Genomic DNA, 18374 nt, shown 5'->3' on the forward strand with positions numbered 1-18374 from the left:
CCCTGTTTTGCTCTTTTACAACGCCTATTGTTCATCTCCATTTGTTATGCTGGCAAAGGCTAATTGTAATTGCAGTTGAATGAAATCTATACCACCATAAAGATACAATCTGTCTCAAGTCAAGATTACCTTCTGGTGACTTGATAGGTACATCCTTAGAATATAGAAGTTTGCCATTATCTCTTTCTAAGGATTACTTTTAACTTCCCAGTCTAATCTTGGGATATCCTTCCATTCAAATATTAATCAGTTCTAGACTTAGGTTTTGAGGGGGGATGCTGTTTTTGTTGTTTCTTTTAGATCACCCAAGATTGGCTGGCCTACCTCTATTACAGAGGAAGGAAACTATGGCGATATATTTCAGACGAAAGCATATTTGATGCCAAAAGATTTTTTTGTTAAAAAAAATTAACTAAGGGAGCAGCGGAAGGATATTACAACATTCTTGGAATTTCTTTCAGAGTAGCTTGCATATATAAAGGTTTTATAAAACAAGGTAGATGCAGACATATATCAAGAAAATTTACCTTAATTAAATCTAAGAAATGATGCTGGGTATATTGATATCTATTGGCATGGAAAAATATTAAAATTGGATTTTATATAAGAAGCATTATATGCAGCCAACCTTTTTTTGGAATGAGGGGTACAATTAAAAGATACCAAAAATATTGTAGAGAAAAATAGTTGGACAATAATTTATCTTAAGAATGGTATACTGAATATTAGTATTTATACAAACATAACCACGTATTATAAAATCCTGGTTGGGTGAGGATAGCAATGCCTGAGATCTGACCTCCCGGTTATTGGATCTAGCACACACTTTGATGCCAGGACAGTTGGATAGAGATGACATAGATTTGGTAGCAGCTAGGAACTCTGTTAATGTGAGGGGTGGCTTTGACTGCCTTTATTTATTTATTTATTTATTTATTTATTTATTTATTTATTTATTTATTTATTTATTTATTTATTTATTTATTTATTTAATTGAATTTGTATACCGCCCTATTCCCATAGGACTCAGGGCGGTTTACAGGGCAGTTAAAACCATGAAATACAAAAAATTAAAATCAATTAAAACAATTAAATTCAAGCCCCAAGAGTAAATCTAAAACCCAGTTAAATTAACAACCCCACAGTCTGGACCAAACAGATCAAAGAGCCAAGTTTTCAGGTCCCGGCGAAATGAGCGAAGGTCGGGGGCAGTCCTACGTTCCGTGGGTAGTTGGTTCCATAGGGCAGGCGCACCCACAGAGAACGTCCTTCCCCTGGGAATAACCCGCCGGCATTCATTAACTGGCGGTACCCTGATTTACCTATAGGCTGTTGCAACAGTTTTGGGCAATAAAAATGTGAAGGAAAAATGTACACAAAAATAATGCATTTTTTAAAAAAAGAAAACATAGTTCTTCCCTTATCCTTCATTTCTTGCCTCCATACCTTCTTTTTTGCCTCATTCCTGTGCAAAAAAGGTGACACAGGAATCACGAGTGAGTCTTGATAGTAAAAATTAGTCTTACAGTCATTTGTGTACTTTATTTTCTCCACCCTATTTCCTTCCTTATAGCATCCTGTCCTTTGGGAGGAATCCTCTCAATAACCTTTGTCAATAACTACAAAGTAGACTGCCAGATGCTCTTCTCACTGAAGAATTTAAAAGACTTTAGCTTTTCCAAGTAGACAAGTTTGAATCTGTGAGCTTACAAGGTCACCCAGAGCAATTATATAAAGATAATTTCTTCTGCTCTAGTTTTCTGGTTGGGTACCTCTTCTTATCATGAGCCTATGTGCTCATAGAGCATGCAAAGTCAATCACATGAGCTGCTGGTTTACCAAACATTAACAAAAGATGCTACTCAATGAAATAAATGTGACAACAGATTATCGATTGCCTAAAAATGATTGTAATTAGATAAATCAGGTACCATAATTTTGGAGTAGCTTAGTCAGCTATGTCCTGAAATAAGTGATTATCGTTTGTACCCAAAAATAAACTGTATTTGTTCTCAATACTTTTCTCCTAAAAAAAAGTGACTAATAGGAAACAATTTACTATAGCTTGGAAGAAAGTTTCATCAAGATGGTAGAACAAAGAAATCATTTCATTGATAATCCAATCTTTACTCTGTTGAGTATTTTTTAAAGTTAAAGTTGTTTATGCCATATATTAATTTATGATTATTTGAATCCTGGATTATTACATTAGATTAACCCAGTTGCCTGGGTTTGTATAAAACATTGGATCATTAACTAACCACTTTGGCTATATTTGCACATGCTAGGCTAAAATGTAGTTTGTTAGTTTGTGCACATATCCAGCGACTAAAATTAGCATATGGTTCAAAGTTTTATGTGTATCCAGGAAATTACGTTAGTACTTAGCTATTGTTAAAAAAATAAGTTAGTGCTGTACAAACTATCCATTAAGCAAACCAACCACATTTTAGCCGAATATGTACATCTGCCTGGAGAGCCTGTCTTGCAATGATTGTAAAAATAATAACAAAATCATGGAACATGGAAGTTAGTAGTGGCCTTATAATTCAGCTAGCTAACTCCCTGCTTAGTGTAAGAATCCATTAAATCTCCCCCAGGATAGTGGAGCAGAATGTTCCACTGTTTAACAGCTCTTCCCATCAGGTTATGATTATTTGGTTTGATTTCTTCATTTCTTTTTCCAGGGTCAGTTTGTCTTAAAAATGCTTCCATGAAAGAAGAACAATGAGCTTTCCTAATATTCTGCTCTTTTGCGCTTATTCCCACGGTAAAGTCACCAGATGAAAATGTGTTTTTAGTAAGCTCAGGATGACATCACATTCCACAGTGAATTCTTTAGACCAAACATGTCAAACACAAGGCCTGCAGGCCAGGGCCGGCCCGTGAAGGGCCCAGATTTGGCCCCCAGAGCTATTCCAGAAATGGCAACGGACCAGCCCCCACTGCCCCAGCCCTGGCCCACTCCAACACGGCTGGGTGCCCTTGCAGCGCACAGACAGAAACAGCAATTGCTAGGGGGCTGGCTGTGCGCAGGAGCAGCTGCAGCTCATTTGCCTCATTCCATCCCATCCCTCCTGGCCTCACCCCATCACTGGGCCTCTCCTCATCTGGCTCTGCTTTGCCGAGCTGAGCCTCACCATGCCCGGCTCCACTTTGCTGGGCCAGGCACCAAAACACCACTAAAAACAGCAGAGTCTGTGTGCGCACCTGCCTTGTCCATGTCAACCATGCTCTCCACGATCCGGTGCAACGTGCCTCAAGGCCTGTAGCCATGAGTGGCAGAACCGGCACAATTGGCACAATGAGCCTCGCAGCATGGCGGGTGAGCACATAGCAGGTGCAGACACAGACTCTGCTGTTTTGGGCAGCACTTCGGTGCCTGGCCAGCTGCCTTGGATCAGCTGTAGCGCGCCGTGGAGAGCATGGCTGATGTGGGCAAAGCAGGCATGTATACACACTCTACTGTTTTCAGCAGCATGCCCCTCCCCCGTGCCTTCACTAAATAGATGACATGGCTAGAAATGAGGTTTAGCAGGCCAAGCACGCAGGCAGAAGCATGGGGGGAAGCGGGCTGTGCAGATTCCCCATACATGAGACCGGAATTTTTCTCCCTCTACTGGATTTTCACTGCCATACTTTTTAACTTACTTTAAAATTTACTTGAATCAGAATGGGAAGGATCCACTTTCTGCATCAAGTAATCTTTAAAGTTAAACAGTATGGCAGCAAAACCCTGGCAGCGGGGGAAAAAAATCCCAGTTTTTTAAAGACACCAGGCTGGTGTGCATCCACATGCCTCCAATCCCCTTAGAGTCGCCAGCCCGCTCCTTCCAGCCCATTTCGGAGCCGGTCTAAAGCAAAGGGAATGGTTCCCACCCTACCCAATGGCTGCAGGGCTTCATTTCCAAAGGCCTTCTGCACAGGCTCCAGACAAAACTCTGGGACTGAAAAAGCAGCAACAGGAGCAAAGGGCTGTTCAAAGGAGGAGGAAGAGTGAGAAAGTGGGAAAAGTCACTACCAAACAGGTGAGGCGTGACAGGTTTCGGGGCATGAGAAGCCTGAATGCAGGGGTCCTGAATGCAGGGGCATGGTAAACAGCAGCTCCCCCCTCCCCCACCCACCTCATGGCAGCAGCACCCCACCTCCCCCCCCTGTATAGAATCAGTTGTTAAATTATTTGAATCCCACCACTGGATTTAGATGTACTTAAACATGATACTGGTGACATGATAGCAGTGTTCCAATATTTGACAGACTGCCACAGAGAAGAAGGGGTCAACCTATTTTCCAAAGCATCAGAAGGCAATAATAGATGGAAACTAATCAAGAAGAAAACCAGCCTAGAACTAAGGACTTGTGAAAACAACTAACCAGTGAAAAGGCTTGCCTTCAGAAGTTGTGGATGTGCTATCACTGGAGGTTCTTAAGAAGAGATTGTCTGGAATGGTATAGGTCTCCTGCTTGAGCAGGGGGTTGGACTAGAAGACCTCAAAGGTCTCTTCCAACTCTGTTATTCTTTGAGAGAAATGCTGCCAATCTCCCCCCCCCTCCCTTCATCCCTTCCTGGGCACAGAGAGAGGGAAGGAGAGGAGGGAAACAGGAAGGAAGGAAGGAAGGAAGGAAGGAAGGAAGGAAGGAAGGAAGGAAGGAAGGAAGGAAGGAAGGAAGGAAGGAAGGAAGGAGATGGACTGAAAAGGAGGGAGGCAGGAAAGGAAGGAGGGGTGGAAGGAAGGAAGGAAGGAAGGAAGGAAGGAAGGAAGGAAGGAAGGAAGGAAGGAGATTGGAATAAGTAGGAGGGAGGGTCTGAGGGAAGTCCTGCCTTAGCACTTGGTCACCACTGCCCTGCTGCCCTTTTGCCATCCCCTGGTGGTCTCCCATCCTATTGCTGAGGATGCTATGGTTACAAAGCTGGGTCTCCTCGCATGGAGAGGGAATGGGCCTCCCTCCGACCCACGCACTTTGCTCTTCTGCACCCACCATGAGCAATCTGGCCAAGGAGAGCGAGCATAGCTGCAGCAGCCTCAAGGAGGAGGTAAGCGCAGCTGGGCACCCCCTTGGGGAAGTGGGGCTAGGCTAGTCTGGGCTGCAGGGTCTCTGAATTTGATGGCTGGATGCTTGACCTCCGCTGCCCACACCACAGTCCAGAGGCCTTTGTGCCTTCCCTAATTTGAATTAACTGAGATTTATAGAGGGAATGACCAGGGTGTGAAAACTGAGTGTTCTGTTTTCCTCTCCTTTTCTCTTTGTCTTTGTCTGTGTATGTGTGTCAAAGTCTTTGTATGTGAGGTAAATGTAACTTGCGTGTCTCTAATCCCTAGAGACAAGAATTTTAAAATTAAAATTAAATTAAAATAAGCCATCAAAAGGAAAATATCCTCGCTCTGTTTGTCTGGCCAGCAAACAGGGTGAAGAAAAATGTGTTCTTTTTTTTCCCTTTCTCTCTCTGTACTTGTAAGAACAGCCCAAAGTTGTCAGGAGGGAATGTTTTAAGTTCATCTACAGGAAAAGTTTCATTCTTCCTTTTCTGTATGTGTTGTAAATGGGTTTTATCTGACTATCCTTTTCCTGAAACATGAGGTGTGTCTACCTTAAAGAGCCTCATGAGCTCAAGTTTGCTTGTGTAGGGAAATAACCTTCTTCTTAAGTTACTTTTCTTATTTTATTATTAATTATTAAAACTACTATGGTACTAATCCTGGAACATATAAACATTTTTTTATTGAAAAGTTTTACAATACATTTTTGAATACAAACCCCCCGCCCTCCCCCTCCCCTCTCCCCAACCCTCCCCAACCCTCCCCTCCCCTCGCCCCTCCCCAACTTCCCAGAGCTAAATACAGGGTATAAAAATACAACCAAACATAATCTAAAATATGCAAACAACAATAAAATATTAAATTCTATCGCACTTTAACTCTCAGTAAAATAACTACAAGCTAGTTATACATCATATATATCCACTACTTATTCAAATGCTAAGTGAAACTTTTTAGTCCCATATTTATTCTGAATATAATCAATCCATCTCCTCCACTCCACAATGTATCTCTGTTGCGATTGGTCTTTCAAATATGCTGAGATCTTTGCCATTTCCGCCAAGTTAGAAACTTTTAAAGTCCATTCTTCTATAGTCGGCAGTTCTTCCTTCTTCCAATATTGCGCTATTAAAAGCATTATAAGCATTTTTCGATCCCTAAAATAATGTGGTCTATTTTAAAATAAATGTTAAAGGTAGATTCTCCATGCCCTCACAAATTGTACACACAAAATACTAGGCTAATAAAAATTATTTGGAGCTTTCAGCATTCTCAAGCTGCAAGTCCATTAAGAGGACCTTTAACATGTTGGAAATGTTGGAAATGTTCAATTTCAGAAGTGAGACCTTTCATTTTTTGTTGTTCTCTTACCAGAATCCAGCCTTTCTTTTGTCCTCATCTGTGGTGTCCCCATTTTGTTGTTACTGGTCTTATCTGTTTCTTTAACAATTGCAGTATTAATGCCTTTTCAAACTCTTTCTGCAAGCTACCCCCCGCACTCCAATTCTACTTCTATTTTTCTTATCCTCCATGCCTTTGCCTGCCTCTCCTGGCAGAGTCACCCAGAAAGGGAGGAGTGGACCTTGTTCTCATGTCTGTCAGCCCTGCCCAGATAACCTTTGGAAGCAGAGCACACTGACCCAGATGCTGCCTCCCTCCATTTGAGCCATGGAATTGGGTTTGAATCCAGCCATCCACTAAAAAGTCACCATGCAACCTGAGTGGAACAGATCTTCCCATGTCCTACCATTCCCCCAGATGCCTGTGGAAAGCTACAGAAGAAAGAAAGATTCCTGGAGCCATTGGCCCCCAGGTGAAGCCTCAGAAGACAACTAGGAAGACTTTGAGGAGAGGTGGAAACTCACTGTAAGGTTTTCTTTCTTGCCTCACTTGTATTGTAATAAGCCAGTTGAATGTATTTATGGAGGGATGGCATTTGGAAATGGTGGGCACAGCAAGTACTGAACACCTTGGATTTCTGTCTGGTGGGAGGAAAATTTGTCAAGGATGTTTGTATTACATGTTTTGTAGAAGTAGCTGAATGCACACACACACACACACACACACCATTCAGAATCACACTGGGTCTATCCCCTTCACCTACCTTCAGAAAAGCTCCTTAGGCTGGTTCTTGCCCTGTGGCATTAAAGCTTTGCATGCACAACTTCCTGCAAATTCCAAGTGGGAGGGAATCAGGCCCCCTCAGGTGATTTGCAATTCATATGCCGTCACTGAGGAGGTAGCAGGAAAGAGATCTCCAAACCCAAGCCCTGAATATATTGCACTGGTGGATGGTCACTAAACAAATGGTTATAAGCTGAGGACTACCTGTATTTTAAATTAACCATTCACAGAAACAAAACTGGGAGACAAGAGGAAAAGCCACAGCCTGTGCAACAGTTTGATAAATGAAATTTGAGTCTGAAGGAAAAGAGATAGTAAAAGCATCTCAAACAGATTTTTCCTAGTTTTGGGGAAAGTAAAAGTGAAAGGAGGAAAGTGTATTTTCAGTTTTGCAAGATACTGTTAATGTAATCTTATGATAAGAATAGCGATAGTAATCCTAGTTGCGCTTCTTTTCTGAACTACCTTGCAAGGCTAACACGAAAGCTTGAAGACTAGTTACATTTTTGGCTATCAGAGTAGTTGTCATCAGCAGAACACAATATTGATATAATCAGCAAATAGTCTGAATAAATAAAGGGAGAGGATATAGCCTTGTTGTGCTCCTTTGGCAGCCTGCAGCCAGTCAGTTTTGCCATGCTCTGTCTGTACTGTGATTCACACTATGCTGACTATTCTTTTTGATATTTATATTCTGTTTAAGGTTTAATGTGAATTTTTAGTTTTTTAAAATGTTAAAATGTACCCGGTTATTTATAATCAATTAATGAAACACTAAAACTTTACAACAGTGGTGAATATCTGTAGCTCAGGTGTAGGATGAGGGGGAAGTTTCCTTCTCCGAGCTTGTGTGTTGGTTTCCAAACATTTCATTAAAATGTTACTAGGTAACATTTTCAATGGAGTTCAGTGTCAGTGTTCTTCTGTGTGGTCAGCGGGTCTTTTGATGGATCAGTTGTGGATGTGACAAGCGGAGGTGTTGTGATGGGTCAGTTGTGGATGTGACAAGCGGAGGTCTTAAGATGGGTCAGTTGTGGATGTGACAAGCGGAGGTCTTGTGATGGGTCAGTTGTGGATGTGACAAGTGGAGGTCTTGTGATGGGTCAGTTGTGGATGTGACAAGCGGAGGGTCTTGTGATGGGTCAGGTGTGGTTATGTTAAGTGAGGGTCTTGTAATGGGTCTTGTGATGGGTCGGTTACATCAGGTAGAATTGGTGGGAAAAACTAACCCTACCATACAGACTGTAGCCAAGAAATTAAAAGACGCTTGCTCCTGGGGAGGAAAGCCATGGCAAATCTAGACAGCACACTAAAAAGCAGAGACATCACCCTGTCAACAAAAGTGCGTATAGTCAAGGCTATGGTCTTCCCAGTTGCAATGTATGGCAGTGAAAGTTGGACCATAAGAAAGGCTGAGCGCCAAAGAATTGAGGCCTTTGAACTATGGTGCTGGAGAAGACTCCTGCGAGTCCCTTGGACTGCAAGACGATCAAACCGGTCAGTCCTAGAGGAAATCAACCCTGACTGCTCTTTAGAAGGCCAGATCCTGAAGCTAAAACTCAAATACTTTGGCCACCTAATGAGAAGGAAGGACTCACTGGAGAAGAGCCTAATGCTGGGAAAGATTGAGGTCAAGAGAAGAAGGGGACGACAGAAAATGAGGTGGCTGGATGGAGTCACTGAAGCAGTAGGCATGAGCTTAAATGGACTCCAGCAGATGGTAGAGGACAGGAAGGCCTGGAGGAACGTTGTCCATAGGGTCGCGATGGGTCGGACACGACTTCGCAGCTAACAACAACAACACCATACAGAAAAGAGGTGTCAGAAATGACAGCCAGAATCCAACCCCTAGGAATAGCAATAGCCCACAAACCCACAACCACACTCTGCCAGGAATTATCCAAAACCAAAGACCAGATACCGAAGGATGAAAGAAACAATGTAATCTACAAAATCAACTGTAGCACTTGCAGCCAATTCTATGTGGGACAAACATCACATCAATTGAAAACCAGATCCACAAACACCGGCTGTCAGTCAAACGCCACGATCACAAATCCTTAATCTCTACCCACACCGACACCAAACAGCACCAGTTCGATTGAAGCAACACAAAAACCATCAGCCACACTACCACCCGCCACACTCATGAGTTCATCGAAGCCTGGCGCTCCACAAGCAATTCCATCAACAGACAGATTGACCTACAACCAGCCTATGAACCCCCTCAGAATCCAAATCAAATGCCCAGCCAACCAGATGTAGCACCGACCCTCAAACAACCCATGCAAGCCCCCTCCCCTGGCAGCACCCACCAATGACCCTGATCTGATGTAACCTCCCCATCACAAGACCCATCACAAGACCCTCACTTGACACATCCACACCTGACCCAGCACAAGACCTACTGACCATACAAAGCCCTTATTAAGCAGAAGAACACTGATATCCCCTAAACTCCGCTGAAGATGTTACCTAGGCTGGTAACGAAATGTTCGGAAACCAATCCATAAGCTTGGAGAACGAACCTTCACCCACACTAAAACTTTAATTTCAAGGATGCTTGCAAATCCCTTGTTTTTTCTCTTCCTTTCTACTCTTTTGCTTAACTTGTTACTCTTTTTGTTTGTCTGATTAAAATGTTCAGTAATACATACAAGAATAAAAGGAATAATTTTACTGAAATAAAACAAGATTATCAGGTGATTTACTAAAAAAGACCTTTTCTATCTCCAGAGAATCTACATTCAATTTGCCTTCCCACCTCTTCCACCCCTATAGGAAAGGTGACTGAGCAGGCTATAATGGAGGAATGTGATGGACAATATAGACCCTTTTTAGCTACCCAGTCAAAACCTTCTACAGCTAGTCATTGACTTACAATCACCATTGAACCCAAAATTCCTATTGCTAAGCAAGACAGTTGTTAAGCGAATTTTGCCCCATTTTACGACCTTTCTTGCTACATTTGTTAAGTGAATCATTGCAGTTCTTAAGTTGGTAACACGGCTGTTAAATGAATCTGGCTTCCCATTGACTTTGCTTGTCAAAAGGTTGCAAAAGGTGATCACATGACCTTGGGACACTGCAGCTGTCATGAATCAGTTGCAGAGCATTTGAATTTTGATTACATTGACCATGAGGATACTGTTGTGGTTATAATGTGAAAAATAGTCATAAATCACTTTTTTCAGTGCTGTTGTAATTTTGAACGGTCACTAAATGAATTGTTGTAAGTTCAGGACTACCTGTACTTAGCACAGAAATAGCTAATATAAGGCTCTTAGCTATTACCGAGTAACAATTTCTAGAAGTTCTAACTAACAAAATAATTGTGAAATTGATTATATTTCAATATATATAGAGAGAGACAAAGGTCTCTACTCATTTCCAGGTATTAGTTGTAGCAAACATAAATCCAGATGTTTTTTTCTGTCCTTCTTATATATATATTTTAGCTAAGTCTATTATTTCATTTTATTCCTTAATATTTCTATGCCACTTTCTAGGACTTCTCTTCTAGATCTTTTTGGATCGACAGATTTAGTTTATTATGGGAGATCTCAGATAACCAAGTCCTGAAGTGGTCCTATAGGAACTTGAAGGTGATTTTCATCACTTTGATTTGTACTTGGAAGCTGATTGGCATCTAAGTAGTTTACAGAGTAGGCGTGTTAGATGGGCAGCTCTTGAAGAGCCCATTATTACCTGGCAAACTAGTGGTTTAAGCTCCTAGAATCTAGGTGGTCTTTAAGGGCAGAATCCTGAATACATTAAATAGTCCAATTGTGAAGTGATAAAGGTCTGCATAACTGTGCGCAGTGTTCCCTGAGCCAGAAACAGTTGCAATGGGTACACTAAATATGATCATGAATAGTTTATGTCCAGGAGGCTTCAACCTTCTTCAGAAACAGCAAGATGTATCTTTGAAACAGAGGATTTCCATATCCACAGCCAATTTTTCTTTCAGAATTAAGTCTTTTCCCCCCCAATCCTATTTCTAACACCCTCTTTCTAGGCATCAAGACAATGCCTTCAGCATATCACTTTTCTGAATGTGGTCAGCAATGCATAACTGGATAATATTGTATAGTTATACTTCACCCTATGCTGATATATCATTCCCCCTGTGGCTTCTAGAGGAGCCACTCTCCCTTTATCCTAGTTTTCTCAGAGATCATCAAACAGGGTAACAAAGATATTTTCAGCCCTATGCCAGGGCCTAAACCCAGATCGATACACAATTAATCTGTTTCCTTCAGAAGTCTCTGTATGTTTTTATTATTATTATTATTTATTTTAAGTCATTATGATCATTTTCCTGAGATTTGTAGATTTCTTCAGAAATGGCAGAAAAAGATTAAGAACCTTTGTTTTAGACTGATATTTGCCAACCAGTGCCAATCAATCATAACCAGTGAAATAGACAGGAACAAATAAATTATTTTATTTTATTCTTCATCTATTCTCCCTGGAGCACTGAGTAAAACAGTTTCATATCAATTGTGATGAAATTATCCGGGGAAGAATTACATACGGTAGGATTACAGAAAGGAAAAAAAACAAGTGATTTGGGAAAAAGACTGGCAAGCTGGAATAAAATTGTTGGGAATGATAGCAAAGTAAAGAAGATATATGATATCCAGGCTCTTCCTTTGTGGCAAGGTAACGATGGCCCAGAAATTTTAAATAATGGAAGCTTTTATGACCCTACAGGTCATATAAGCAACTGATGAAAGCGACTGATTGGATGAAACCATGTTCTCCAAAGTACTAGACTTTCAACTTAATCAATAGTTTGAAAACAAAAACAAAAAACAAATCTCCCAACAGCACTAAAACATCCATCTTGTCTAGATAGAAGTTAAGTTTATAGAGTTACATGCACTTTATTCCTGATGTAAATATGGATTTGGAAATTCCCACAATAGTGAGATTACATTGTTCCATCTCTAACACTCCAATAAATCTGTGAGTGGGTTCACATAACATAGTATCAGACTAGAACGTGGAAGGCTAATTTAAGGGTCATTGTAGTTTGTAAGCATAGGTAATTGGTTTCATTCAGAGAAGCATTCAGTTTATTGACTGTGAGTTACCACGAGTTACCACGAGTTATGCAAAAAATAGTCTCTGTGTGTCTGTGGCTCACTACAGAGGCATCGTAAGGATGTGTCGAAACAATAAATTTCAAGCAACCTGAACAAACGAAACTGAACGGCAAAGCAGCAGGTTGTCAAATTCTCACGTGTTCCAAAACTAAAGTGGTTGTTTTCAAACGCAAAGGCAATCGCGTCAGCTCAGAAGTTAAGGCCAAACATTTATACGATAGCAACAATGTATTGATTTACAAATATGTACTAAAACCACTAATGCACGCAAGGGCTTGAGGTTGCTATTCAAATAAACCAACAGATCTGTAATGAGTACATCATCACTCCCACACATACCGCTTCTGTACATCCACTGAAATCTGTCTTAAAAATTTAAAAACTGACACCAGGACTAGCCTAGGAGGCGACGCCAGATTCCCCTGCCCTGCCTTCTGCATCCGCGCCCGAAAAGAGAAAGACCTCCTCGTGTGTGGTCTCTTGTGGGGGGGGGGGAGATGCTGGCTATAGGAAGCCAGCTCCTTATCACCGGATTTGGGACGTTCAAAAAACGCTTCTCCGAGACGTAGCAAAGGCTTCAGCCCAGGCTCCGAGGGTGGGGCGGCCGGGTCCCGCTGACGGCCGCGTGCAGGGAAAAGCGGGGAGAGAAGAGCCAAGCGAGCCGTCCGAGGCAGGCAGGCAATACTCACCCCCGCCGCCTCCGACCAGGACCGCCGCCCTGGAAGGAGCAGCACCGCTATGAGGAGCGCGATGCCCGGCCCCGCCAGGCTGCTGCCCATCGCCGGCAAAGCGCCCGTCCGTCCCACCGGTGCTCACACGTGGCCGTGCCCAGCGGGGCTGAGAGGGCAAGCTTCCTTTCCCGCGTCCCGCCTGGAGCGTCTCTAGCACCGGAAAGGCGAGCTTGATTCTTGGGCCCCGCTGGTGGGCGGCAGCGGCCGCTCCTTTCCCCGCCTGTCTCCGCCTCCCCCACCCCCGGCCCCGGCCCCTGGGACAGCGGGAGAGCCAGGAGAGCCGCCGAGGAGGAGTCGGCCGGTTCCACTGTCTCCCGCGCCCGTTCAAAGCCAGGAGCCCGTCGCCTCCGGAGGAAGGAGGCGGGCTGGTCGAGCGGCAGCCTGAGGGAGCTGGAAGGTGAGTCCATTACCTGCCAAGGGCGCTTGGAGCCCGCCTCGGGAGTCGCTCCTTCTCGCTCCCGTCGTGGCTCCGGATGCCGGAAAGCTCCTCGGTCGCTGCTTTCGAGCGTCTCGGGGCTCCGGGTGTGTCTCCCAGCCCCGCGCTAGCCCGGAAAGCCCCCCGAGGGGAAAAGGGTCTTCCACCCGGCGCGTGTGTTCCTGAGGGAAGCGCAGCTTTCCTTAGGAGGCGGGAGAGGCGGGGAATGTCCTCCATCATCAACCTGGGGAGGGTGTGTGTGTCTGTTTAGCCTCTCCAGGAGGAAGATGCCGCTTAACTTGACTCTGGTGATCCTTGGCAGGTTCCTCCCCCCGTGAACACTGCATGCCTCTGCCCGCCCTAATTTCTCATTCAAGACTGTCTTCCCTTTGATTTCTAGGACCATCCTTTTTCAACAAGGAGAAAATAAGCAGACATGAAAAGTACCCCACGCTTCAGCTTAGGATGCTGGACCGGGCAGTAAGTAGATCTATTTCTTTCTGCGGTTACTGCCGTTTCCACTGGAAGGGAAAGTATTGTACCCTTTTTTTAAAAAGTTGCTGTAAGACATTCAAAAAAGAGCCGGCCCAGGGAATAAGGTGGTGAGTTATAACTGTTTCAATCTTGTCTTGGTTCAGGGATATGCAAATTATCCTCCTGGTGGGATTGACTGTGCTTCTTCTTCCTGCCGGCGTACAAGCTGTAAGTATATCATCATTAAAAAAAAATCAAAACAAAACCGTGAGAAACATTTTTAGGGGTTCCTTCCAAATCAAACTAATTCTGTTGCTAAAGTTCTTCAATCGTCTTTGCTGTTTTTCAGTAGTGCACTTTTTACTATTTGTTTTCCTATAAAACAGTTTGAACTCTCCTCCCCATTTCTCTCTGGTCAAAAGTATGTCTTAAACTATGAATACAAAGTATTTTTAAGGCACAGCGTTTAAAAATGTAACTCACATGAATTGATTTATTTCATATCTGTTAGAAAACAATAAGGAAAGTATCGGTCATGTTGGTTTTTGGACACTGTAATGTTTTTATTGATGTATTAAAAAAAACTAAACAGCCCATATTTGCAGAATATTACAACCAATTGAAATATCACAAGTTTTCCAATTCTCCAGGACCTCTTCTGAAGCAACTCATGAGGTAGACAAAGTCAGGCCGGTATGAACTACTTTGACTATGTGTGCATGAATGATTGACATGCTAACAAGCCAACCAAAGTTTAGGCTACCGTGTTCTGTGTACCTTGCCTCTATGGCTAGTTTATGGAATAGTTTATATTTTATGGTAATCCCCAAAGCAAAAAAGTTAAATAAATAAATCATGATTAAGGTAATTATGGATTTGGATCTTTTGGAAATACAGACAACAACTGTAGAAATCTCTCCCTCTATTCACAAAGTGCCTTCTCGAGGTATCTACTGTATCCAGTTATCAGGTGACTAGAAGTGCTTTAGAGAAAATAGCCCAATGGCCTCCAAGTAGCTTCCATTTCTTTCTTTGGAACTCTTCCCTGCCCCACATGTGTGGGATAGACACATTTTTAACAAGAAAAGATATGGGTGCTGATCACTTTGCACTCTTTCTGAGTGCTCCACCTCCTTCAAACAGGGAAAAACGGGAGGGAGACCATTGCTGCTGCTTGTTAAGGGAGAGACTGTGGATTGCATAAGACCAGCCAAGGAAAAGTTCATGAAAATGAACAAGCTGTAGAGGGCATAGAAAATGGCCTTGAAGGATAGAAACAAGAGCTGCTGCCAAGACAATGATTAAACAAGGAATCTCATCCCACAAAACTAACTTCAGTAACATGTCACATAAGCCTTACACAAAGATTGATGGAAGACAGAGGGAAGCATATGTTTCAATGAAAGTAGTTTTAGACCTCTAAGCCCGGGCTTTTCAACCGGTGGTACAGGTACCACCTGTGGTACATTGGCACCTGGCAGGTGGTACGTGACCATCCTAGAGAAGTGGTAGTGGGGAGGGAAATGAGCTGAACTGGTGGCAGCACCGCAAAAGCCGGACCGAGAGATGGCTGGAGCTGCAGGACGGTCAGGGCTCAGCAGAAATGCCAGGATCAGTGCCGGGCTCCAGCTGATTGGCCCTTCTTCGGGGCTGAGTGGAAGTGCCAGGATCAGTGCCGCTTTCCAGCTGATCAGCATTTCTTCAGGGCTCAGTGGAAGTGCCAGGATCAGTGCCGCTTTCCACCTGATTGGTGCTTCTTCAGGGCTCAGCAGAAGAGCCAGGATTAGTGCTGCTTTCCAGCTGATCAGTGCTTCATCGGGGCTGTCAGGGCTCAGCAGAAGCGCCAGGATCAGCTGGAGCCCAGCGCTGATCCTGGTGCTTCCGCCGAGCCCAGAAGAAGCACCAATCAGCTGGAACCCTGCCCCTACTCCGCAGAGGGCAGATCCCCATCATCCCCAGCCTGGCAAAGGTCTTCCTGCTGCACCGTTGCAGACAAAGGGGGGCTCTAATGAGGAGGAGGTGGAGGAAGAGGATTTAAGCAAGCTTAGCAACTGGAGTGGGGATCCCCCCCAAAAAACAAAAATGCTTCTTGGGTAACCTCCCAGCATGACAGAAGTGACCATGCACCCAGCAGATGGGGGGGGGGAATAAAAACCAAACACCCGCCGCCCCGCTCCTAATCCTCAACAGAAATGCTCACAACAACGAAAACCTCAGACAGGAGGAAAAGCGCGGCCAGGCGGGCAGGAAGGTGTCTTGCTCAGGTCTGGCTTGGGGGGAGAAGGGGGTAGCTTCACCCCCCCAAACACTGCTCTCTCACAAAGGTAGGATGAAAATTCCAAAAAAATGACAAGAGAAAAAGGTTAAAACAGAAGAGTATCTCGTGATGGTTTGCTTCCCCACTTCCTTCTAGCAATTTAAATATGTAAAAACCACAAAAGAAAAACTTGGCTTTCTTTCACTGTAATTCAGAAGGGAGGAACGGGAGGATTGGGGGGGGGGCGTTGTTTGTTTCAAAGGAAGGGAAAGAAGGGATTTGGGTCTGTGGGGGGGCAGCAGGTAAACGGTGATGGCACATGGCTTCTGGTGTTGGGTTGGTGGTCTTTTTAAAAGAGCAAAACAAGGCAAAAAATAACAATCCTCCACTCCACCCCCAAGAGCTGTATGCAGATGTGATCTTTTTTTTTCTTGTTCAGAAGAGACACTCTTCTGTTTTAACCTTTTTTCCTGGTTGTTTTTCGGAGTTTTCATCCTGCTTTTGTGAGAGGGCAGCATTTGGGGTGTGTGTGAAGCTGCCCCCTTCACCCCCCCAGGCACCAGCCGAGCAAGACGCCCACCTGCCTGCACTCTTCCCCCTGTCCGAGGTTTTTGTTGTCATGAGCATTTCTGTTGAGAATTGGCAGTTGTTAAATTAGTAACACGGTTGTTAAGTGAATCTGGCTTCCCCATTGACTTTGCTTGTCAGAAGGTTGCACAAGGGGATCACATGACCCAGGGACACTGTGACTGTCATAAATATGAATCAGGTGCCAAGCATCTGAATGTAAATCACAAGACCCTGGGGATGCTGCAACTGTCATAAGTGAGAAAAATGGTCATAAGTCACTTTTTTCAGTGCCGTTGTAACTTCAAACAGTCACTAAGTGAACTGCTATAAGTCAAGGACTGCTTGTATTTTATCACTTTTTTCCCTTTTTTTTGGTCATCAAGTTTTTGACACCTTGCTAGGCGACTGGTTGTACTTGGATATTGCCATATCCTAAAAGTGGTACAATGGGTGAAAAGGTTGAAAAACCTGCTCTAATCCATTGGTCTGGTCTGCCTTATACGGCTGGCTGAAGCAGATAAGCAAAACGAGAGTAGTTCAGCTTAGGAGGCAGTTGCCTGGAGTTAGTCAGTGGTCACTGTGCATGAGCGAGCACCCATTTGGGGGTGGGGGAGAGGAGGAGGAGGAACCTATGATAGACATGCAAATTGATGTATTAGATTTGTTCTCCGAGACCTTACACAGCAAGAGGTATGGAAAATAATCCTGAATTTGTTTGGGGGCCTAAACTCTATTTTAGCTGTTGGCTATATTCCTGTTTTTTAAATGTCATCTGTTTTTCTATAAAATAGGCTTTTGTTGGAGAAGGTTATTATGGGTTCTAGGGTGTGGTTTCTATTTAAAACTTTTCAAGTTTTTGTGCAAGTTACTGATCTGACATTTGGCCTTACCATTCTTGTGAGCCTCACCATGATATTGAAGATTTTAGGAACCAGATTATAAATGATTACCTCATCCTCTTTTTGTGATGACCTTTCCCCAAACTTCCAGAACAGACTACTAACCCAAAAAGGTAGAATTGTTGTACATTAGAGACTCCTTAAAAATAAACAATATGAATTAACAGGGAAATTAAAAAGTACAAGAATAAGGCTAAATGTTTATATTTAGGGTCGATGTATGTAGTGATCGTCGTCATCAGCCACTCAATTGTAACTGACCCTAGGCCCCCTCTGTGGATTGGTATATGGTAGAATGTATTAATTTACCTCAGAGAAAGAATTAAATTTGTTTACATTGTAATTGGCTTTAATACTTTGCTTACCAATACATTTTGTGTGTGTATATATAATTTTAATAAACAAAATATATTTATATAAAATAAAATATACTTGTTTTAATATATATATATATAATTTATATTTTAATATATAACATATATTTAAAAATTTATTAAAAAAGAAAAGAAACATTAGTGAAAATAATTTTTTTTTGAAAAAACAGAAAGACCACAACAAAAAAAGAAAACAAAAAAGATACATAAAATACCTATACTGCTCAAAAAAATAAAGGGAACACTTAAACAACACAATGTACTGTATTTAATAGTAGGATGTCTTATCTTGTGTTCCCTTTATTTTTTTGAGCAGTATATTTTACATAAAGCATTTGCTTTTTTATGCAGTCATAATCTTAAGAGATCTGTATATGAGA

At 42.9% G+C, this 18374-nt stretch overlaps 2 protein-coding genes across 2 annotated transcripts in view; one reads left to right on the forward strand and one right to left on the reverse strand.

Moving 5' to 3' along the window:
- COL4A1 (collagen type IV alpha 1 chain) overlaps positions 1 to 13143 on the reverse strand; it is a 144501-nt gene extending 131358 nt beyond the window's left edge. Inside the window, exon 1 of the mRNA XM_081312673.1 lies at positions 12964 to 13143. Within this exon, the coding sequence (XP_081168799.1) occupies positions 12964 to 13053 (90 nt within the window). The 5' untranslated portion in view covers positions 13054 to 13143. The remainder of the gene's footprint in view (positions 1 to 12963) is intronic.
- An 85-nt stretch (positions 13144 to 13228) lies between these two features.
- The window catches only part of COL4A2 (collagen type IV alpha 2 chain), a 201561-nt gene continuing 196415 nt past the window's right edge, over positions 13229 to 18374 (forward strand). The window contains exons 1-3 of the mRNA XM_081313055.1: positions 13229 to 13402; positions 13821 to 13900; positions 14059 to 14122. Coding sequence (XP_081169181.1) covers positions 13857 to 13900; positions 14059 to 14122 — 108 coding nt within the window. The 5' untranslated portion in view covers positions 13229 to 13402; positions 13821 to 13856. The remainder of the gene's footprint in view (positions 13403 to 13820; positions 13901 to 14058; positions 14123 to 18374) is intronic.

This window comes from Vipera berus (genome assembly GCF_964194415.1).
Source record: "Vipera berus genome assembly, chromosome: 1".
Lineage (NCBI taxonomy): Eukaryota > Metazoa > Chordata > Lepidosauria > Squamata > Viperidae > Vipera > Vipera berus.